The sequence below is a fragment of the Mus pahari genome, chromosome 3 (genome assembly GCF_900095145.1).
Source record: "Mus pahari chromosome 3, PAHARI_EIJ_v1.1, whole genome shotgun sequence".
Classification (NCBI taxonomy): Eukaryota; Metazoa; Chordata; class Mammalia; order Rodentia; family Muridae; genus Mus; species Mus pahari.
Genome location: NC_034592.1, coordinates 76,326,601 through 76,347,870, shown reverse-complemented (window position 1 = coordinate 76,347,870; position 21,270 = coordinate 76,326,601). Strand labels below are relative to the sequence as shown.

Here is a 21,270-nt window from a genome sequence, read left to right as displayed (position 1 = left end):
TGGCTCACTCTGTGCTTCCTCTCATCTCTCACCAAGCCCCTTTCTACTTCAGTTTTCTCATCCTTCCCCCATCCCGTCCCTTCTGTCCCGCCCCCACAACCATGTTCACCCTTCCCTGCTTCCTCTGTTCTCTTCCCTCGTGCCCTGTTCATCTCTCTCCTGGTCCCTCTGGCTGCTTGTTTGGCCCTTGTCCTGTGCTTTAATGTGGACCCATGGGAATTGGAGTTCACAGCAAAACAGGAAGGGCCTGTGAGCAGGAAACTGGGAATGGGGCAGGGGATGAATGGCCAGCAGTAACCTCAACTCCTGCTTCTCACATCTGAACTGAAGTATCTGCAGAGCTCTGCAGCCCACCGCCCCTGCGGACCACCAGTCCTGGCTTCTTCCATCTCATTACTTTTCCTTCAGACCTGAGAATGTTCTGGACTCAGACACAGGAAGAAAAGATCAGAGAGCTCGGAGAAAAGACATCTGAATTCTGATCTCGGTTTGGCCACTGTGTGGTCCTGGGCAAGCTCACCAACAGCAGCGTGTGCTGTAAAACAGCCGTTTACTCTTTGTGGTCCCTCGGGAACCAGGAGATAAGGAGGGATTTGTAGACGGCAACAAAGATTCAGAAAGTTGACAAAGCTTCAAGGTTCAAGGTTATGGGAAGACAAACCACTAAAGGAACTGGGAGTGGACAGATAATCCCCGCCCATTCTTGGACATTACTGTGACACATTGTGTTGATCTTTATACTCACATTGATCATATGTGGCAAAACTATCATCATTATCATCATAGTTGTCATCATCATTGTCCCCATCTTAAAGAAAAAGAGAGGTTCAGAGACATTAACTTGCTCAGTCAAGATGGCCCAGTTGGATGGGGGAAAGTTCAACCCAGAAGTGCTTTCCTAGCCTAGGTTATAGCCCTCCCTGCATTGTAACTGTAACATGGAGGTTTGAACCCAGAACCCTAAAGAGAAATGATTGTGGTGAATTGGAATTAACTCAAGCTAACAAGTGTGGAACACAAGAGAGAGCCATTTGTTTGTTTGTTTATCATTCAACAAAAAGAAACATAGTCTCTTCTGTATTTCCTCTCTAAACCAGCTGCTGATTCCCTTGGGAGATTAAATCAGTAAGGCATGATGTATTCCTTCAGGGCTGAATCTCTTGTCCCAGGAAGCAAGGCAGGAAAGCTATGGCTTTAAATTCAGTAGATCTTGACTGTTCCCCGATGAGGTGGCCTTCTTATCTATGGGGGGCGGGTCTATTCTGGACTGGCCCCTAGGTGGCTAATGTCTGCTTCTCTCACTCCTCTCCCGGGCCTCTTTTTATTGGCCTCTTCCTTTCTCTGTCCCCCTCAGGGCATCCACACACAAACTCACTGGAAGGCCCAGCACCTGCCTGTCTTCACCCTTGGAGTTCTACTGGCTTGGCTCAGTCCTGGGGCTAGTGGGGAGAGCTTGGCGCCTTCCCAGAGGCAGGGGAGGAGGGAGGCTGGGAACACAGGCTGGGGCTTGGTGTCGCAATTCCGGGCCGTGCCGGGACCTTTGCTCCGCGAGGTGTCTATGGGAGGAGGGGGGAGGGAACGCTGACTCTGGAGGCTGCTGGGATTAGGGTGGGGGTGACTGAGAGCAAAGAGCCTCCAGGGTGAGGAGAGGAAGGAGAGAGATGGAACTAGACCGGTCTGCGGGGAAACGCGACAGTCTTGGTAGAGGGTAGGGGACAGGGTGGCGCCGGCTAAGAGGGTGGCCGACTGGGGAGGAGTTAGTCTGGTGGGGAAGCTACCTCGTGGGCGGGGGCCTAATGAAGCTAAGAGCCCCGGGTCGCCAGTAGGAAGGACCCCTTGGCAGTCCCTCCCCTCGGCCTTTTCCTACATTACTGCTTCTCCCTGCTGGCCTCTGTGCGCTCAGCTCTTGACACTGGCTGCCCGCTGCGGCCTCGAGGGCCGGGTACTGCAACACCCTCTTCTCCCAGCAAGGGGGCTCCAGAGACTACGCAGCCAGGAAGTCTGGTGGCTTGGGGATTCGGCGGGTCTGCTCAGTGGCTGGGGGGGCTCTATCCTTGCATCTGGGTGGGGAGGGATGTGATGGGAGGACATTCTAGAAGCGAGGACTATCTAACGGGACATCTGGGCAGGGATAGAGTTTTACTCTCAGAAGAACTGGAGGGGTTCTGGGAGAGGAGGCCCGCTACTGGTGAGATTCTTGCGACAAGAACTTTATGCTAGGGCTTCAGTAATGGCAGAGAAAAGATTATAATAAACAGATCCATAGAGTGAGCTTGGATCCAGTCTTATGGTCCTGCCAACTTTGGCTCTCCCTAATGTCAGAGCAGAGGGAAGGACTCTCCACTCAGCCTGGAAGCAGGCGCAGAAAAGGTTAGAACAAAGCTGAGAACGCAAACAAGTCAGGAGTCTACTCTTGGCTGGACCACCTCCACCTGTCTGTCTATAGGCAGTTTCCTTAATCTCTTTGAACCTTCGTTTGCTTATCTTTAAAATGAATTTAAGAATAGTCCTGACAGGGTGGAGGTTGTAGAGTTCAATGGCTAACCATTTACCTAGCCTGCCTGAAGTGTCCTGGGTTCAATCTCTAGAACTGGGAAAAAATTGAATATATAATTTGTATATATATTCGATATATATATATATATATATATATATATATATATATATATATATATATATATGAATGAGAGAGAGAGAGAGACCTGAATTCAACCAGGCCATGGTGCTGCATGCCTTTAATCCTGTTAATCCTGGCATTCGGGAGGCAGAGGCAGGTGGATCTCTGAGTTCCCAGCTAGCCTGGTCTACACAGAGAGAATTCAAGAACAGCCAGAACTACACAGAGAAACCCTGTCTCGAAAAGCAAACCAATCAAACAAACAAACAAACAAATCCGGACTTCATAGGGATATAGTAACGAAGGCTTCATAGGCTAATCCACGAGAAGCAAATGTCAGCCGATGCTGTGAGGACAGAAGGGAGCCCAGGGCACAGAAGGGAGCCCAGGCCTAGTTCTGGAAATGCGTAACCTGGCTCGTTCCTGCAGGACAGTGTCTTGGTAATGTCCAGGGCTCCAGGAAGAGATGTCCTTGTGGCTGGAGGCCTCAATGCCTGATGTTTCTCCTGGTAAGCTGCTTTTTTCAAACCTTCTCCCCAGAGCCCAGAGTCTCTGGATCCTCTCCTACCTCAGGAATCAGCCCCCTCCCCTCACTGCATCCAGCGCCCCTTAGAAGCACTGCCAGGTCTATTAGTGTTGCTCAAACCCTTTCCCCTGGTTCTAGTGCTTGATCAGTGAAGTCCTCAGTCTGGGCTTGCTTTTCTGGGAAAGCTGACATGTCTCATGCTTAGACAGCTCTGGCTTTGAGAGTTCTGTCTGCTCTATGAAGTGGATGCCCTCCATCATCCTCCAGGGAGGCAATGCTTAGCACCTTTAAGATCATTTAAGATCTTGATGTGCTAGTTGGGCAGTGGTAGCACACGCCTTTAATCCCAGCACTCAAGAAGCAGAGGCAGTTGGATCTCTGTGAGTTCAAGGTCAGCCTGGACTACACAGAGAAACCTTATTTGCAGGGGGGGGGGGTATCTTGATATGCAGAGGGCTGCAACTGACACCAGTCTTCGATCCCACAGAGTACTGGAATCTGAAATCATGAGCTGTGGCTTGTTTGCTTTGAGACAGGGATTTTCTGTATGGAGTGGCTGTCCTAGAACTTAACTTTGTAGATCAAGCTGGCCTCAAACACAGAGATCCACCTGCTTCTGTCTCTCAAGTGCTGGATTAAAGGTGTGCACCACCACACCTGGCTACCTTGCCTGCCTTCTAAGGGTTGAATTGAGTTTGTAGTTTCCCAGCCGAGACTCTTGGGGAAGGAGTCTGGATAGGATCTGAACCCACACCCACTCTCCCATGCTTCTCTTGGGCTCAGACTCTGCAACGGAGCTGTGGAAGAGAGAACCTCAAGATGCAGGAGACCAGGGAGGCAACACTTGCATCCTCAGGGAGGAAGCCAGGATGCCCCAATCAACTGGGAGTGCTTTAGGGATAGGATTGGAGTCAGCAGAGCCTACAGCCCTGCTCCCCAGGGCAGAGAGCCTCCCAGAGCCTACAGGTAAGAATCACCAGCCGAGCGTGGTGGTGCACGCCTTTAATCCCAGCACTTGGGAGGCAGAGGCAGGCAGATTTCTGAGTTCGAGGCCAGCCTGGTTTACAAAGTGAGTCCAGGACAGCCAGGGCTACACAGAGAAACCCTGTCTCAAAAAACAAACAAAACAAAAAAGAACCACCTGGATTTGGAGAAGGTAAAGTCTCCCTAGATAGGGGAGAGAAACTCTGGGGTTCTTTGCTTTCTAATGTAACAATTAAATCTGAATGCTCTGGGTCAGCTAGACCCAAATGACTTTGGTGTGAATTGTGCCCATATCTTAGGCATTTCTTAGCCTCAACCTCCCTGCTTGTGAATTGAAATTAATCCTATGATCATCTTAAGGATCGATGCTTATAAAGAGCTCATGTAGAACTTAGGACATAATAGTCCTCGGTAAAGAACAGCAATTGAAAAAAAATAAAAAGAAAAATAAATAAATAAATAAATAAAAGAAAAAAAAAGAAAGAAAAAGAACAGCAATTGTCATAACAGATTAAGCCAGGCACTGTGGCATGTCTTGGTAATGCCAGCTACCCTGGAGACTGAGACAAGATCACTTGTGCCCAGGAGTTCAAAGGCTACATAACTGTGAATCAGAGAGAGAGGGGAGGAGGAGAGAATATCATTCAGTGGAGGGAAGGGAATGGAGAGTGCCTAGCTAGGAGCGATCAATGAAGGGAGAACAGTAAACCTTGTGTCTCTATCCAGAGCTTCGTCCACAAAAGCGGAAAAAGGGACCAGCCCCCAAAATGCTGGGGAACGAGCTGTGCAGTGTCTGTGGGGACAAAGCTTCTGGCTTCCATTACAACGTGCTGAGCTGCGAGGGCTGCAAGGGATTCTTTCGCCGCAGTGTCATCAAGGGAGCACGATATGTCTGCCACAGCGGTGGCCACTGCCCCATGGACACCTACATGCGGCGGAAATGCCAGGAGTGTCGACTTCGCAAATGCCGCCAGGCAGGCATGAGGGAGGAGTGTAAGTGTCCAGGGCAGGAACTGGGAAGAGCTGGCAGGGAAAAATACTGGTGCCCTGCTGTGAAGGCAGACAGATGCTTACACTTTCAGGAATCTCCTGAGTGTGGATTGAAACTTCCTTATCTGGGCGGAGTGGCACTCGCTTTTAGTCCCAACACTCAGGAGGCAGAGCTGGATCTCTGTGAGTTCAAGGCCAGCCCTTGTTCTACATAGTGAGTTCCAGGACAGCCAAGAGCTACATAGTGAGACCCTGTACTGGAAATCAATCAATCAATCCTCCTTGCTGCCACACACATTTTGTTTCTGAAGCAACAACCCACCCTTGGCTCACCTCCCACCTCACATCTGGCCCTGTCTTTAGGTGTGCTGTCAGAAGAACAGATCCGATTGAAGAAACTGAAGCGGCAAGAAGAGGAACAGGCTCAAGCCGCATCAGTGTCCCCGAGGGTCTCCTCAACTCCCCAAGTCCTGCCACAGCTCAGTCCAGAGCAGCTGGGCATGATCGAGAAGCTGGTGGCTGCCCAGCAACAGTGTAACAGGCGCTCCTTCTCCGACCGCCTGCGTGTCACGGTACTTGACCTGGGTAGAGGCGGCTGCACCGGAAGCCCCCAGCCAACCTCTCGACTCACAGCACTTTACCTTTTTCTCCCTCGCCCACCCTGGGTAGCCTTGGCCCATCGCACCTGACCCTCAGAGCCGGGAAGCCCGCCAACAGCGCTTTGCCCACTTTACTGAGCTGGCCATCGTGTCCGTGCAGGAGATTGTTGACTTTGCCAAACAGCTCCCTGGCTTCCTACAGCTCAGCAGGGAGGACCAGATCGCCTTGCTGAAGACCTCTGCGATCGAGGTGGCTGGAAAGGGAATGGGGTGAAGGGAGAGACAGAGTAGGATTATCAGTAGGGGACCTCCAGATATCCAGCTTGGAGAGTCCAAGCCACAGGGAAAGGGACTCAACCTCCTTTCAAGAGCCACGTACCAAGACCAGCCCCTTCGTCCCTGTCTGAAAGATGCTGCTTGTGTGCAGGTGATGCTTCTGGAGACGTCACGGAGGTACAACCCTGGCAGTGAGAGCATCACCTTCCTCAAGGACTTCAGTTACAACCGGGAAGACTTTGCCAAAGCAGGTGAGATCTGACATAGCCAGGGGACTGGCACTTTGCACCATGGGACCCATCATAATTAGAGAGCCACGGGCCTGGGGTTCAGGTGCTTATACAATGAAGATGACACTTGTGTTTCCAAGAGAGGAGTTTGGAATGTTGATCAGCCACGGAAGCATCTGAGGAGTTGATGCAAGCAAGCGTCTCCTTGGTGTAGACCAGGCAAGGAAGAGCAGTGGCCTTCATTCTTGCTTTAGAGAGGATCTGCTACTCTGCACTGAGCTTGTGCTCAGCATTTAAAAATATTGTGTAGCGGGCTGGTGAGATGGCTCAGCAGTTAAGAACACTGGCTGCTCTTCCAAGGGTCATGAGTTCAATTTCCAGCAACCACATGATGGTTCACAACCATCTATATATAGGGGGATCTGATGCCCTCTTCAGGCAGGCATATGTATGTATGTATGTATGTATGTATGTATGTATATATATATATCACAGTACTCATACATTAAATAAATAAAATTAAAAAAATATATTGTGTAGCTAGAAAAAAGTTTTGAAAACCATTCTATCAGGCCTTTTAACAGGCAAAAGGCAAGCAACCCTTTTCAGATAATGCTCTTTAGAGATATGCAGGCTCACTTGACCCGTAATCTCTTTCTGTCCCTTTTCCTTTTTTTTTAAAGATTTATTTATTTATTATATGTAAGTACACTGTAGTTGTCTTCAGACACTCCAGAAGAGGGCATCAGATCTTGTTATGGATGGTTGTGAGCCACCATGTGGTTGCTGGGATTTGAACTCTGGACCTTTGGAAGAACAGTCGGGTGCTCTTACCCACTGAGCCATCTCACCAGCCCCCTGTCCCTTTTCCTGATGAGCTGTAGAACTAGAGTTGACACATGACAAACAGGCAGACCAGGAGAGCTGGTGTCTCCTCTAAGAATGAGTTCTAAACGGTGCTGGGGCCTGATGCTTGCTCAGGGCCAAGCCACCAAGCGTCTCTCATATAGCTGTTAGAGATGTTTGTGAGACTGGAGCTGGGAGACGACAGCCGTCTGTGTGAGACTGAGGAGTTTGGCAGCTGAGAGAGCCGAGTTGTGGCTCTGTTCTTAGTGCTGATAGATCCTGTGTTCCAGGGCCGAGTCCAGAAAGCTTTCACTGGTATTTGGTGGCTCAGACCAACCCATGAGCCTCTTGTCCCAAAATGGGCTTTCTAGGAAAGCCTTCCTTAACTGCAGGGAAGGGGCAAGGATCAGTCAGACCCTCTTGTGTTTCTTTGTTTTTCTGAATGTCTAGGTACCTGGTGGGCTACGTGATGGCTCTGTCCAGTCTCAAAACCCAGCCCTGTCCCTCCTTTCTGCCAAGCACCTTTCCCTCAAAAACCTGGTTGCTCTCTTAGGTTCTTTTAACCCTTACCTCTGTCAGAACACCCTCGCTCTTGGACCCTTCCTGTTTCTTCAGCACTTGTGGACTTTGTTATCTGAATCTGTACCTATTTATAAGATGTGTTTATTTAAGCAATCTTGACTTCATCGTGCTTTCCATCTCTCATTTTATCAGAGTGTTGCTGAGGAAAGAGGGACAGAAGGGTCTTTTATTTTTCTTCTCTTTTTAACCGTCTTTTCTTTTTTTTTAATTTTTAAAAAAAGATTTATTTATTTTACTTATATAAGTACACTGTAGCTGTCTTCAGACACACCAGAAGAGGACATCGGATCCCATTATAGATGGTTGTGAGCCACCATGTGGTTGCTGGGAATTGAACTCAGGACCTCTGGAAGAGCAATCAGTGCTCTTAACCACTGAGCCATCTCTCCAGCCTCATCTTTTCTTTTTTACAGTTTGTCTACTTGTTCTCTCAATCTCTGTCTCTGTCTCTCTGTGTCTGTCTGTCTGTCTGTCTCTCTCTCTGTCTCTGTCTCTGTCTCTCTCTCTCATTTTTGTGTCCTGCTGTTTCTTTCCCTGGAGGTTCTGTTATGTCAAGTCTCTTTCCATTGCACATCCACTACCATGTGTTGCTTACAGTGGCTGACTAATGACGTGGACCCATCTCATTTGAGGGGTTCTTCTACCAAGCGTTATCAGACCCTCCCAGGAGCACAACTCAATTCTAGAACTTTCTCTCTTTATTTTTTATTGTTTTTTTTTTAAAGATTTATTTATTTATTATTATATCTAAGTACACTGTAGCTGTCTTCAAACTCTCCAGAAGAGGGCATCAGATCTCATTACAGATGGCTGTGAGCCACCATGTGGTTGTTGGGATTTGAACTCAGGAACTTTGGAAGAGTAGTCAATGCTGTTAATGGCTAAGCCATCTCTCCAGCCCCTCTCTCTTTATTTTGTATGAAGGGACCTTTAAAGCACATTTTGGAGTTTAAAATTTCATCAAGAAATGCTCTAGAAAAACAAAGCTTGCCTATTGAATAGATGAACACACAACGCTTGGTACACATCAGGGTGAAGCTACAGGAAGTGACTCATCAAGAAACCTCGAATGGAAAAGCAGAGCAGATGGTTGCTGAAAGAAATCTGAGAAAGCCTGAAAAACAATGTGGGGTGGAGAGGGTGACAGTGTGAATGCAAGAAGTGTGCACCAGGCCCAGGCTGCAGCTCAGGCTGTTGCGTGCTCATTGTCTTCTCTGTGGAAGACTGGTCTATTAGTGTTGGGGGTTGTTCTAATTGCTTTAAATATGAGGATCAGTGGATCAAGTCCATGGGTTGGGGAGGTGGCACATACCTGGAACCCCCGTGCCGGGGAGCAGGCAGAGACAGAAGCATCTCTGGGGCTCACTGGCCAGCCAATCTAGATGAATGGCTTGCTCCAAGTTTAGTGAGAGACTATCTCTCAAAAAAACTAAGGTGGAAATCAAAAGAGAAAGATAGCTGACATTGACTGCTGGCTTTCACATGAGCATGCATGGGCAAGTGCACCCCTTTCCCCACATAAATGTGCTCGAGCGTGCACGTGTGCACGCGTGCGGGCACACACACACACACACTCACACACACACACACAAGTTCAAGGCTATCCTTGGCTACATAGGGAGTATGAGACTAGCCTAAGGTTATATAAGACATTATCACAAAACTAAAAGAAGTCAAAAACAACCACCCCAAACCCAAAACCAGAAATCAAGAGAGAAGCCAGGCATGGTGGCACACACCTTGAATTCCAGCATTTGGAAGGCAAATGCAGGCAGATCTCTATGAGTTCTAGGCCAGCCAGGTCTACATAGTGAATTCCAGGACAGCCAAGGCTATGACACACCACACACACACACACACACACACACACACACACACACACACACACACACAACTGAAGTGAATATAGTGTAGTTGGTAGAGTGTTTGCCTAAGTTATATGCGGTCCTGGATTCAACTCTCAGTACCACATGGTTGTGGTAGTGGATACCCATAATACTCAACAAGGCAAAGAGGCACGAGAACCAGAAGTCCAAGGTCATCCTCAGCTACATAGTGATTTGAGGCAACCTGGGTTTCTTGAGACCTTATCATAAAGATGTAGTCTTTTTAAAAATTTAATGAACACAGTAGATACCACATATAATATTTACTATTCCAAAAGGTTTTTGAGGTAGATATTACTATCTAAGTATTACAGATGGGCTTGCTAGGACCCAGGCAGGTTCAATATTTTACCTCAAATCACCCAGCTTAGTCAATGGTAGATTCAAGGGAGTCAAATCTTGGCAGTCTTGAACCTCAGTCCACACCCTTAGCCACACTGTATTCTTTCCAGGATGTGATAATGTGATATATCAGCTGTAATTCTAGTATTCAGATAAGCCAAGGATTTCTTTCTTTCTTTCCCCCCCTCTTCTTTCTCCTCTTCCTCCTCCTCTTCTTCCTTTTCCTCTTCTTTTGTTTTTGTTTTTGAGTCAGGGTTTCTCTGTGTCCTAGAACCCACTATGTAGACCAGGCTGGCCTTGAACTCACAGAGATCTGTCTACTTTTGCCTCCTGAATACTGGGGTAAAAAGGGTACCCCATCCCTACCTGGCCTCGATATAGGGTTTCTCTATAAGCAAAAGTCAGAGATACCTATATTTTTAGAAATGTGGCACCCTTGAGAATTCTAATAATATAATTGTTATGTTCAACACTTTTTGTTTTGTTTTTCAAGACAGGATTTGTCTGTGTATCTACCCTGGCTGTCCTGGAACTCTCTCTGTAGACCAGGCTGGCCTCAAACTCGGAGACCCACCTACCTTTGCCTCCCAGTGCTGGGATTAAAGGAGTGTGCCACCACCGCCTGGCCTAATTCAACAGTTTATATGTGTCAGACATTGTGCTACTTTATCTTCTGCATTCTTTATCATATAACCATCTGTATAACATTTCCAAACCCCGTGACATAATTCCCGCAAAGGCGACCTAAGGAAGGAGGGCAGTGTTGGCTCCTGGTTTGAGGAGGGCGGCAGCAGATGGTGGTGGTCACCCAGGATCCTCAGCCAGCAGTGCAGGGGCTGCTGAATGCCAGTGCTCAGCTTGCTTTATCCAGCCCCTCACAGACCTGCCTAGAGTGTGGTCTCCTAAGTGATTTTACATTCTGTCAAGTTGACAGTCAAGCAACCATCACACCATCAGAATAAATACCTGTTTTTGTTTTTGGTCTGTTGTTGTTGTTTTGAGACAGGATCTTGCTATGTGGTTCAAACTGGCTTGGAACTTGGAATCCTCTTGCCTCAGCCTTACATTCAAGTGCCAGGATGTCCTGAATGGTCATTTTGTTAGATAGATTCAACCATGATTCAAATTTCACAGAGGCTTAGAGAAGTTTAGAACTTTGTGTTCTCTCTCTCTCTCTCTCTCTCTCTCTCTCTCTCTCTCTCTTTCTTAAGATTTATTTATTTATTTAATGTATATGAGTGCTCTATCTGCATGTATGCCTGCATGCCAGAAGATGGCATCAGACCCCAGTATAGATAAAGGTTGTGAGCCACCATGTGGTTGTTGGGAATTGAACTCAGGACCTCTGGAAGAGCAGGCAGTGCTCTTAACTGCTGAGCCATTTCTCCAGTCCTAGAAGTTTGTTCTGACATGGCAGAAACCTGGAGACCTGTTAGTGACTTCCTAGCACGAGGAAGTTGAGTTGCAGGGTGTTCGTCCTGCTCCCACCCATGATCCTCAGCCTCCTTTCTTCTTCCCCAGGGCTGCAGGTGGAGTTCATCAACCCCATCTTTGAGTTCTCCAGAGCCATGAATGAACTGCAACTCAATGATGCTGAGTTTGCTTTGCTCATTGCCATCAGCATCTTCTCTGCAGGTATGGAGGAGGGGCCAGAGGGAGCCGGCTCAAGAGACTTTCACCCAGGAGGGTTTTGCCCAGGAGGATGAGAGAGGTTGGGTGGGACATGTCCCTATTTGGGAGTCGTGATTTGGGTTACGGGACCAAGACTTTGGCCAGACCTGCTCCTCAACTCTGTTGGTGACCTACAGACCGGCCCAACGTGCAGGACCAGCTCCAAGTAGAGAGGCTGCAACACACGTATGTGGAGGCCCTGCATGCCTACGTCTCCATCAACCACCCCCACGTGAGTTTCCCTCCGTGTCTTTCTCTTCTGCTCTTCAGGCCCATTTTCTGATACCCACTTTCTTTCAAGAGTTCTGCCTCCACCTAGCATGCTAATTCCTGTGTCCTTAACAATTCCCCTGCCCCGACTCACCTTTTCTGGGGAAGAACAACTAGACTTCCCCCACACCCTCAGGACCCACTGATGTTCCCACGGATGCTAATGAAGCTGGTGAGCCTCCGGACTTTGAGCAGCGTCCATTCAGAGCAAGTGTTCGCTCTTCGCCTGCAGGACAAAAAGCTTCCCCCTCTGCTGTCTGAGATCTGGGATGTCCACGAGTGACTGTTTCGCTGTGTCCTTTGTGTTGGCCACACGGCGAAGGCTCACTGACTGCTTCCTACGGGTGGAGCAGACTGAGAAGGGCAGACATTCCTGGGAGCTGGGTGAAGGAGAGCCTTGCATAGCATTAAGGGAGAGTCAGCAGGTTGGGTGTTTTCTGGCTGCTGGGCAGTTGGGATGTACTAACAGTTGTATACCATCTGAAGAACTTGTTGACCCAACCAAATAAACTAGCCAGGAGAGCCACTTGCAGGGTTCTTCAGGGCCCTGCCCATCCTGCCTCTACCACTTCCTGTTTTTTTCTCATGGTGCCCCAAAGAAACTCTCCACTATCTCTTTGTGGCTTGGCTGTACGTGCTTCAGAGCTGCCTCACCAATAGATGTGGCACTTGAAACAGGAAGGCCAAGATGAATATAGAACCAGGGAAGCAAATTTCCGCATCGAGAGTGGGGGTGCCGCCGTGTCAGAGCAAGCCCGTGTCTGTTAGGATCTGCTTCCAGACTCAGAGGAGAGGGGCGAATCACAAGCGACAGCTTCTGTTCACTGGGCCAGCGACTTAGGTGCTCCTTCCCCTTAAATGATCCAGGTAGGAGCAGGTGCTCTTCCTGTGGGGGGAGGAGTTGGATCTTCAGCAATAACTCAGCAGTACACTTCACGTGTGTGAGTGTGTGAGTGTGTGTGTGTGTGTGTGTGTGTGTAAAGTGTCTTACTTTTTCCATTGGCATCTAAAAAAGAGTACAGATTTAAAGACCCAGGGTCCGGTACTTCCTTTTGGGCTTTGGGCCCTATGGGACTGGAAGAAAAGTCCCCACTAGTCAGTGGAGGATGACAAATGTTTGAGTTGTCAAAAGGACTGGACTCCATTTCCCAGAGGGCATCGCGGCACCGTTCTCGGTTCCCCTACCTTGGTGTAGGTAAAACCCTGGCAGCTGGTCTGAAGTTTCCCCCCACCATTCCGACTTGGTAGGTTCCACCGACCGACGAGTTGGTCTTCCTGCCTGGGCGGCTGGGCACACCCAAACAGCGTGCAGGGGGAGCCATAGGAGGGTTGGCTAAACTGCCAGGAAGTCTTAGGGGCAGTTTATCTTGACGAGCACTTTCAGATAGATCACCGCGTCCTCAAGACGGACTCTATAACCAAGTCGAATTAAAAGCTTTCTGAGCAACCAAAACAAAACGCGTTCCCGAGAGTCCTCCCCTTGACACCTACCTGGACTAGGCTGGTCCGGTGCGTCCCATCCCGTCCCCACTCCCACGGCGATAGGTGTGTGCGTCGCCGGGCTCCGCTCTGTGCAGCCCCGTCCCCCGCGCGGCGAATGGTACGGCCCCGGCCCCCTCCGCCGCCGCCTCCTGTCGCCTCGGGGCTGAGTGGTACGCGCCCCCCGGTGCAGACGCGGAACTGGCGCCCGCTCGCCGCAGCGCCCGGCTAGGAAGCGAGGAGCGCTCCGCCGCCGGCCAGGGGACGTCGGGCGGGCCTGGCAGCCTTCTCCGAGAGTAGGTAGCGGAGCGTCCGCGGTCGGGAGCCCCGTGTGAGGCTTTGAGGGGGAAAGTGGCGCCTGAGAGGAGAAGCGGCTCCGGGAGGAGAGGGTCTCTGAGGCGGCCCTGGAGGAGCGAGCGAGCGCGAGGGGGCGTGGAGCCTGCAGCGAAAGTGAGGCTGGGGTCGGCCGGGGACGCCCGCGCGGCTGCAGGGCCGCGGGCCCGCGGGGTGGCTTCCCGGGTGGGGACGAGGAGCTGTCCAGCAGGTGAGGGGGCGGCCAGAGCTGTCCAGCCCCGGGCCCAAGGAAGGCACCAGCGCCTGGCGCGTGTGCGCCTGCGTGCGCACGCCTTATTTTTTTGATTAGCGTTTGGAGAACCACGTTTGGTTCTCTAAAATAGACATATATGTATTTATATTTCATCCTTCAGTATTGGCTTGCTGATTGCTGAAGACTAGGCACACCAACTCTCATCACTGGCTGCAGCTGCTCCCTTTTCCAGCCTCCTGCAGCTCAGTTCTTCCTCGTGCTCACTCCTCCTTTCCCAGTCCTAACCATCGCTGACTTCATTGCTCCAGTTCTTCCCCCATGCTGGACCAGTCTGCTGATGAGCTTGCAAGGTCACTGCCTGGGGAGGAGGAGGAAGGAGAGGAAGCCCTCCGGTTGTGCTCACGTCAGCAAAGATGTCATACCGTCCTTGGATCGGGTTCTTGTGGTTTTTACTATGAGATCCTGCCCCAAATGAGGGGCGGAATCCATAGGGTTGGTAGTATGACCGTTGTAGGCTGAAAAGGCAGAGATTACCTAGAAGTCCGTGGTCTCTAGACGCGAGTGGTGATGTAGGATTATAGCAGAAAGGTGTGCATTTAGAGATTTGGACTACGGTGGGACAAGAGCTAGGGGCTTTCCATTAGGAAATGAGATTGAGGCAAGAGGCAGAGTCTGGGCCCTCTTGGTTGTGAAGACTGAATGAGTTAGAGGTGGTGTTAGAGGGTTTAGAGTCTGTGGGGAAGGCAGAGAAGGGCAGTGTTGATTATCTTTGTAGCCTGAGTATCTGAAGTCAGTGGCTATTGACGGGATAAGAATTGAGGCTAAAAATACATTCTACCACTGCTAGCTAGGATAGTCCCAAGGTCTTGGGTTCTTGCAGCTCTGAAAGGAGAACTGTAGAATATGGCAGTTGACTGGAATTTGGAGAGGGGCTTCATCTCACCAACACTAGAGAGGTCCCTGTAATTAATTTACTATTAAGAGAAATCTTCAGCACCTCTCTCTCTCTCTCTCTCTCTCTCTCTCTCTCTCTCTCTCCTTCTCTCTCCTCTCTCCTTCTCTCTCTCCCTCCTTCTCTCTCCCTCCCCCCTCTGTCTCTCTGTGTCTGTCTCTGTCTCTGTCTCTCTCTCTCTGAGATTTTGGCCAGAAGATGTTTCTGGTTTTCAGTGTAAATCTGTATTTAAAGATGCAGCCGCCTCTGGTCCTACAAATTCTGTTTTATGGTAAGGTGCTGTAATACAGAGCTGAATCTGGCTTGCTTGTAGGTAGATATGTCTGTATAGAACCCAGTATGACTTTTGCCTATGTTCCATTTCATAGCTTCATTTATCTTAGGAGGAGGGGAGCTCAGCTCTATAGGGGTGCTCCACTTTTGCAATATGTTCATGCAGTTTATTCATGCAGTATGTTCATGCAATATGTTCATGCAGTATGTTCATGTAGTTGGGAGACCAGAGGATTGTTTAGGATTATTAAGAGTGACGAACCCCAGAAATGACTGCATGTGTGGCATGCTCAGGAACTTGGTGGTGAAGAACTATTTCTATTAAAAGCTGAATGTGGGATTTAAAAAAAAAAATAAACACAGACAGAAGCGGAGATAACCTGATTCTTAGTAGGTGCTGTGGTTGGATTCAGCATCCCCAGGGTTAGGGGGAATGAGATGCTACAGGCCATGGCTGGGTTCGGAGTAGCAGCTGCTGGCACGGTTCGGTCACCAAGCAGGGGAGGGACTATGACTCTGCTATAAATAGTTCTGGGAGCCAGAGTCGCTATGGAGACAAAACTGAATCCTATTACCTATGGGTCCTCTATTGGGAGCAAGGGGGAAAGAGGGAACTGTGTTTTAAGGACACCAGAGGTATTGTAACTAGGTCTTGTTTGTGGGTCAAAGAGGAAAAAAAATAAAAGAACTAATTATCTAAAGCAAGTAGTGCCCACAGCACAGGAAATATCTATGTCTGTAGTATGGGAGTGTACAAGGCAAATGAAGTGCACGTTTAGGTGTGTGTGTGTGTGTGTGTGTGTGTATACAGTGAACAAAGTCTTAGTGAGGCCATAGAAGCAAAATTTTGGAGCCCTAGAAATGCCTGGTATAGGAGTGAAACATTTTATTTAGAAGTCTATGAAAAATCTAATAAGAAATATAGATTCTTTAAAAAATATAATTGTTATCGCCTCTCAGCCTTTTGGCTAAGATCAAGTGTGAAAAATATACTTGTTTCTTTTATGCACGCGTGTGCCTGAGCATGCGTGTGTGCACTCTGTCAGTGCAGCACTGAGAAGAGCCACAGTTACCGGGAACTAGCATCACAGGCCATGATGAGCCACCCAGTGCCGGTACTCAGAGCTGAACCTAGGCTTTCTGGAAGAGTCATGAATGCATGTAACTGCTGGACCATTTCTCTGGCCCCCAGGGAATAATTTGATTTCTAATAAGTTTAGAAATTCCTTTAGAAATTCCCCTAGATTTGCAGAAACCCTGGTATTTTCAGTCCCTAATTCATAATCCCTTCAAGAGAGAGAAGGACCAGGCCTCCTGGAACCTATTGATTACTGACTGATCAGACTAGTCAAGAGCTATTATGGTTCAGCACCAAGGGCAGAGGAGGCAGCGGTAGCTGCTTGGCCCCCTTTCTATCTTGAAGTGGGAAAACTGGTTAGAGATGAGACAGTTGGGACATGGACGTTTTCCATGTGAGATCACATGAACTACAGTATGCAGCTGTCGCTACTGTCTGAGTGCAATTAACTGGAAAGTCTGTGTGATAGTTACCCATCAGGCGGAATGCTACTCAATGAGACAGAATAATCAGGTTTCAATGTAGACGCAAAAGCCCAGGTTAGATTCTGTACAAAGAATCTGCTTTTATCTTGATCCCCTCTGGAGTAGTCCTGAAAGTGACCTTTTTTTGTTATAATTCTTCAGTCTAGGTTAGACTGAAACAGAGTCTCAGAACCTAGGCTGGAAATGAGCTAGCTATAGTCTGAGCCGTTATTTCTTCAACTCCTCGTCTCCTTTTTGTGGTGCTGAGGATTGGAACCAGGGCCCCATCCATTCTAGATAAGTCCTTGATCACTAAGCGATATGCTCAACCCTATTCCGTTTGAAATTTGACTCTGGAAGTCCACAAACGTAGACAACTGGTGGGGAAAGCAAGCGCCAGATTCTATCATGAGTACAGTGGAAACCTCTGACCTCCGCCGCTTGCCGAGGTGAACCTGAGGAGGGTGAGTTCCTAGGGTGTGGCACTGGGTCTTTATCAGTACTTTTCCCCTATTGGATTTTCAGATTATATCAGAACTCCTCCTGGGAACGTGGCTCCTTGCTCAGTACCCTGAAGTTTCTCTGCGATGAACTGATAAATCGGAACCATGGTGCAAAAGAAGTTCTGCCCTCGGTTACTTGACTATCTCGTGATCGTAGGGGCGAGGTAACCAAGAAGACCGATAACTGTCTTGTCCTCTGTGGCAGCCACAATGTCTTGTTACTCCCAGACCTTATTTCCATGTTGCTTTGAATATCTTATCCTTTCCTATGGCTTTATGTTCTTGTTATGTCTTGTGCTCCACCTTATGTATGCTATCTCTCATAAATAAATACATGCTAAATTATTTTAACTCATACTTTATGGGTTTTGAGCAAATATATTATTTATAGCCCAAGTTTTCACAGTCTGTCGAAAGGGGAAGGTGCACTGTACTTCTCCGTCTACCTGTATTCCTATGGTAACTTTTTAGCTAAGGTGCTGATCATCTTGAGGTGTTCGTGATGATTTTCTTGTTGAAACTTGCAGGAGAGTGTCTTTGTGACAATGTGGACTCCAGTCTGTCAGTTAAACTCTTTCCTAAAGTGGCTTGGAGCTTCCTTTGTGGGTTGTGGTTCAAGTGTGAGAGTGCGTCCCGTGCTGTTGGGCTGCTGAATATGCCTTTATGTCCTTCAGGCACCCAAGCAGTGACAGTGTGGCTCAGACTCCTGAACTGCTGCGGAGGTACCCGCTAGAGGATCACCCAGAGTTTCCCCTGCCCCCAGATGTGGTGTTCTTCTGCCAGCCAGAGGGATGTCTGAGTGTGCGGCAGCGGCGGATGAGCCTTCGGGATGATACCTCTTTTGTCTTCACCCTAACCGATAAGGACACCGGAGTCACCCGCTATGGCATCTGTGTCAACTTCTACCGTTCCTTCCAAAAGCGAATGCCAAAGGAGAAGGTGGAAGGCGGAGCAGGACCCCGTGGGAAGGAAGGAGCTCACGCACCCAGTGCCTCAGAAGAGGCTGCGGCTGGGAGCTCGGAGACTGGCTCAACCTTGCAGCCGCCTAGTGCCGACTCTACTCCTGATGTAAACCAGTCTCCTCGGGGCAAACGTAGGGCAAAAGCGGGCAGCCGCTCCCGCAACAGTACCCTGACATCCCTGTGTGTGCTTAGCCACTACCCTTTCTTCTCTACCTTCAGAGAGTGTCTGTATACTCTCAAACGTCTGGTAGACTGCTGTAGTGAACGGCTGCTAGGCAAGAAACTGGGCATCCCTCGAGGTGTACAAAGGTACGGTTTGCTGCTTGTGCTCGGGAGAAAGAAAACATTAAGAGATTGATATGAATACTTCGTGAGAGGAAAAGAAATTTCCTCTGGGGCTGGAGAGGTGGTGGTAAGAGCACTGACTGCTCTTCACATGGTGGCTTACAACCATCTGTAATGGGGTCGGATGCCCTCTTCTGGTGTGTCTGAAGACAGTGATAGTATACTCACATATATAAAATAAATCTTTTAAAAAAAGAAAAAGAAAGAAAGGAAGGGAGGGAGGGAAAGAAAGAAAGAAAAAAAGAAAAAGAAAGAAAGAAAGAAAGAAAGAAAGAAAGAAAGAAAGAAAGAAAGAAAGAAAGAAAGAAAGAAAGAGAACTTTCCTCTTCAGCCCCTTTAGGACTGTTTAAATGATTTAGTACCAATGTAGAGACTGCTGAGCTTGGACCTCGCACTGCTGCAGCTGAGCTTGGATCTCGCACTGCAGTTGGAAATGCTGAGGAGTTTGATGTGGACATGGCATTGGGTTCCATCACATATACCTTCTACACCCATTTTTGTCATCATATATCCCCTCTGGTCCCATCTAACCTCAGGGCTTCCCTAACAATTCTCCTCTCCCTGTTATTATCGAGGTTTGATTGGGTGGCAGTGGCATCAGGCAATCACACTTCTGTTTCTGACTCTTGCCACGTGTTCCTTAGGGACACCATGTGGCGAATCTTTACTGGGTCGCTGCTAGTGGAGGAGAAGTCCAGTGCCCTTCTGCAAGACCTTCGAGAGATCGAGGCCTGGATCTATCGGTTGCTACGCTCCCCGGTGCCTGTCTCTGGGCAGAAGCGAGTGGACATTGAGGTCCTGCCCCAGGAACTCCAGCAGGCGCTGACATTTGCTCTTCCAGACCCATCTCGATTTACCCTAGTAGATTTCCCTCTTCACCTCCCCTTGGAACTTCTGGGTGTGGACGCTTGTCTTCAGGTGCTAACCTGCATCCTGTTGGAGCACAAGGTGAGAGGGCCAGCTCTGTAGGCCTTTCTAGGGAGAGAGCTGCACACCCTGTTGGGAGCTAAGTCATGGGTCCCTTGAGAACCAGGAAGTGTGTCCTTTCTGTCTTTTTATTTCCAGAAGGTAATGTGATGGCAGGCAGGCAGCAGGTACTTGGTTCGTGAGTTGAATTACGATATTGATGCCCTGTGGAATGTGCTTGGTTGAGTTCTTTGTTAGACTGAGTTAATTCTCTGGGATGTCAGCTCTTCTTCAGTGTGTAGTCTTAGGACAGGGAGTGGCAGAGCTAAGGAGGTGGTGGTTCAAGAGAGGATTACTACGGAGCTTGGGTTGGAAGGTGACTGACAGGGCAGGGACTGGAGCTTGGTGATTGCTGAGATAAGCTGCCCCTGTAGGCTTGGTGAGTCTGAAATTAACCCAGAGCTCTTTGCTAGTAAGCCTTGTTTTACGCTGGCTGCTGAGTGACTTCTGGTGCGCCCATGGCAGGTGGTGCTGCAGTCTCGAGACTACAATGCACTTTCCATGTCTGTGATGGCGTTTGTGGCAATGATCTACCCCCTGGAGTACATGTTCCCGGTCATCCCGCTGCTTCCCACCTGCATGGCATCAGCAGAGCAGGTGAGTCTCAAGGTGTCTTCCTGCTGGGATGTCCCTGGCTCTTGAGGGAGGGAAGCCATTCATCAGCACTGCCTCTCTATCCCTTAGAACTCACTAGTTTGAAATTTTGTATGGGTTTGCACTGGTTCTATAGGAAAACTATGGTATTTGAGGTTTCTGTTTGTTACAGTTAATGATTGTAGACTCCTTGCTACGGTGCGGTAGGCATTAATATGCCGAAATGTATCGTCGTTACCTTTCTAAAATCTGAAAATTTCTAAATTTTGCAATACATCTCTCTGCAGGTATTTTTGGAAAGGAATTGTCTGAATTTCCTTATCTAGAAAAATTGTGACGTGATTAAGTGCTCACAATAGGTCTCGTCTTTGTTTCTTATCCTCCTTTATCTCTTTTCCACAGCTACTCTTGGCTCCAACCCCATACATCATTGGAGTTCCTGCCAGCTTCTTCCTCTACAAGCTAGATTTCAAAATGCCCGATGATGTGTGGTTAGTGGATCTGGACAGCAATAGGGTGAGGCATTCAGTAGGATCAGGTTCTAAACCCAGGTCTGTCATAACCACTCTTCCATCGTATTATTTCTATTCTTCTATTATTTCTATCGTAACACTCATTAAAACACCTTTTTCTAATGCTGCTTTGACTTTATTGGACAGACAGGTTATAGAATTTAGTCTTTCCAGAATTAAGAGCTCCTCCTACATGCTCCAAGAGCTGTAAGACTGTTACATTTATTTGTGTGTGTATAAATAAAGTGTAGTTAATCCGGTACTAGTTTTCCTATGAGTTTCAAGTAGGAAGCTGTTTTCCAGCACACATTTAAATATATATTAACAAAAGCCAGGCAGTGGTGGCACACGCCTTTAATCCTACCACTTGGAAGGCAGAGGCAGGCAGATTTCTGAGTTCAGGGTCAGCCTGGTCTACAGAGTGAGTTCTAGGACAGCCAGGGCTACACAGAGAAACCCTGTCTTGAAAACCAAAACTAAAGCAAACAAAAAATTATATTAACATAATCTGTGATGTGAGTATATTAAACCTCTTATAGAAAGCTTACTATATGTTCATTAATAAACTTTCAAGCCAGCTTTCAAAAAGGGCTGGTGAGATGGCTCAGTGGTTAAGAGCACTGACTGCTCTTCCAGAGGTTCTGAGTTCAATTCCCAACAACCACATGGTAGCTCACAACCATCTGTAATGGGGTCATTTGGTGTGTCTGAAGACAGTGACAATATAAATATATATATATATATATATATATATATATATATATATATATATATAA

General features: G+C 48.3%; 2 protein-coding genes across 29 annotated transcripts in view; both read left to right on the top strand.

Annotated features, from left to right (window-relative positions):
- Positions 1–1,574: 1,574 nt before the first annotated feature.
- Positions 1,575–12,373, top strand: Nr1h3 (nuclear receptor subfamily 1 group H member 3). Of its 4 annotated transcripts, none has more exons than XM_021195085.1 (10): positions 1,575–1,708; positions 3,047–3,126; positions 3,927–4,109; positions 4,854–5,120; positions 5,481–5,689; positions 5,787–5,966; positions 6,144–6,243; positions 11,400–11,513; positions 11,687–11,781; positions 11,956–12,373. In XM_021195085.1, exons 2-10 carry the CDS (start codon positions 3,084–3,086, stop codon positions 12,100–12,102), a joined length of 1,338 nt encoding a protein of 445 aa, XP_021050744.1. In that variant the 5' UTR covers positions 1,575–1,708; positions 3,047–3,083; the 3' UTR covers positions 12,103–12,373. The 4 variants fall into 4 exon arrangements, with proteins under 4 accessions (XP_021050744.1, XP_021050747.1, XP_021050745.1 ...); XM_021195088.2 differs by having other exon boundaries at positions 1,575–1,640; positions 11,956–12,240; XM_021195086.2 differs by having other exon boundaries at positions 1,590–1,942; positions 11,956–12,240.
- A 61-nt stretch (positions 12,374–12,434) lies between these two features.
- Positions 12,435–21,270, top strand: part of Madd (MAP kinase activating death domain) — a 45,773-nt gene continuing 36,937 nt past the window's right edge. For 19 of the 25 annotated variants that reach the window (XM_021192448.2, XM_021192446.2, XM_021192436.2 and 16 more), the window contains exons 1-6: positions 13,360–13,594; positions 17,138–17,279; positions 17,790–18,386; positions 19,067–19,370; positions 19,854–19,985; positions 20,385–20,498. In XM_021192448.2, the coding sequence (XP_021048107.1) occupies positions 17,221–17,279; positions 17,790–18,386; positions 19,067–19,370; positions 19,854–19,985; positions 20,385–20,498 (1,206 nt within the window). In that variant the 5' untranslated portion in view covers positions 13,360–13,594; positions 17,138–17,220. The other 6 variants (XM_029536130.1, XM_029536115.1, XM_029536114.1 and 3 more) reach the window with 5 other exon arrangements.

Excerpts from the sequence above, each read along its gene's own strand:
- Nr1h3 (XM_021195085.1), top strand. The coding sequence starts at position 3,084 with ATGTCCTTGTGGCTGGAGGCCTCAATGCCTGATGTTTCTCCTG. Across the intron at positions 5,690-5,786 it reads CCGACCGCCTGCGTGTCACG|CCTTGGCCCATCGCACCTGA; the intron begins GTACTTGACCTG and ends CACCCTGGGTAG. Across the intron at positions 11,782-11,955 it reads TCTCCATCAACCACCCCCAC|GACCCACTGATGTTCCCACG; the intron begins GTGAGTTTCCCT and ends CCACACCCTCAG.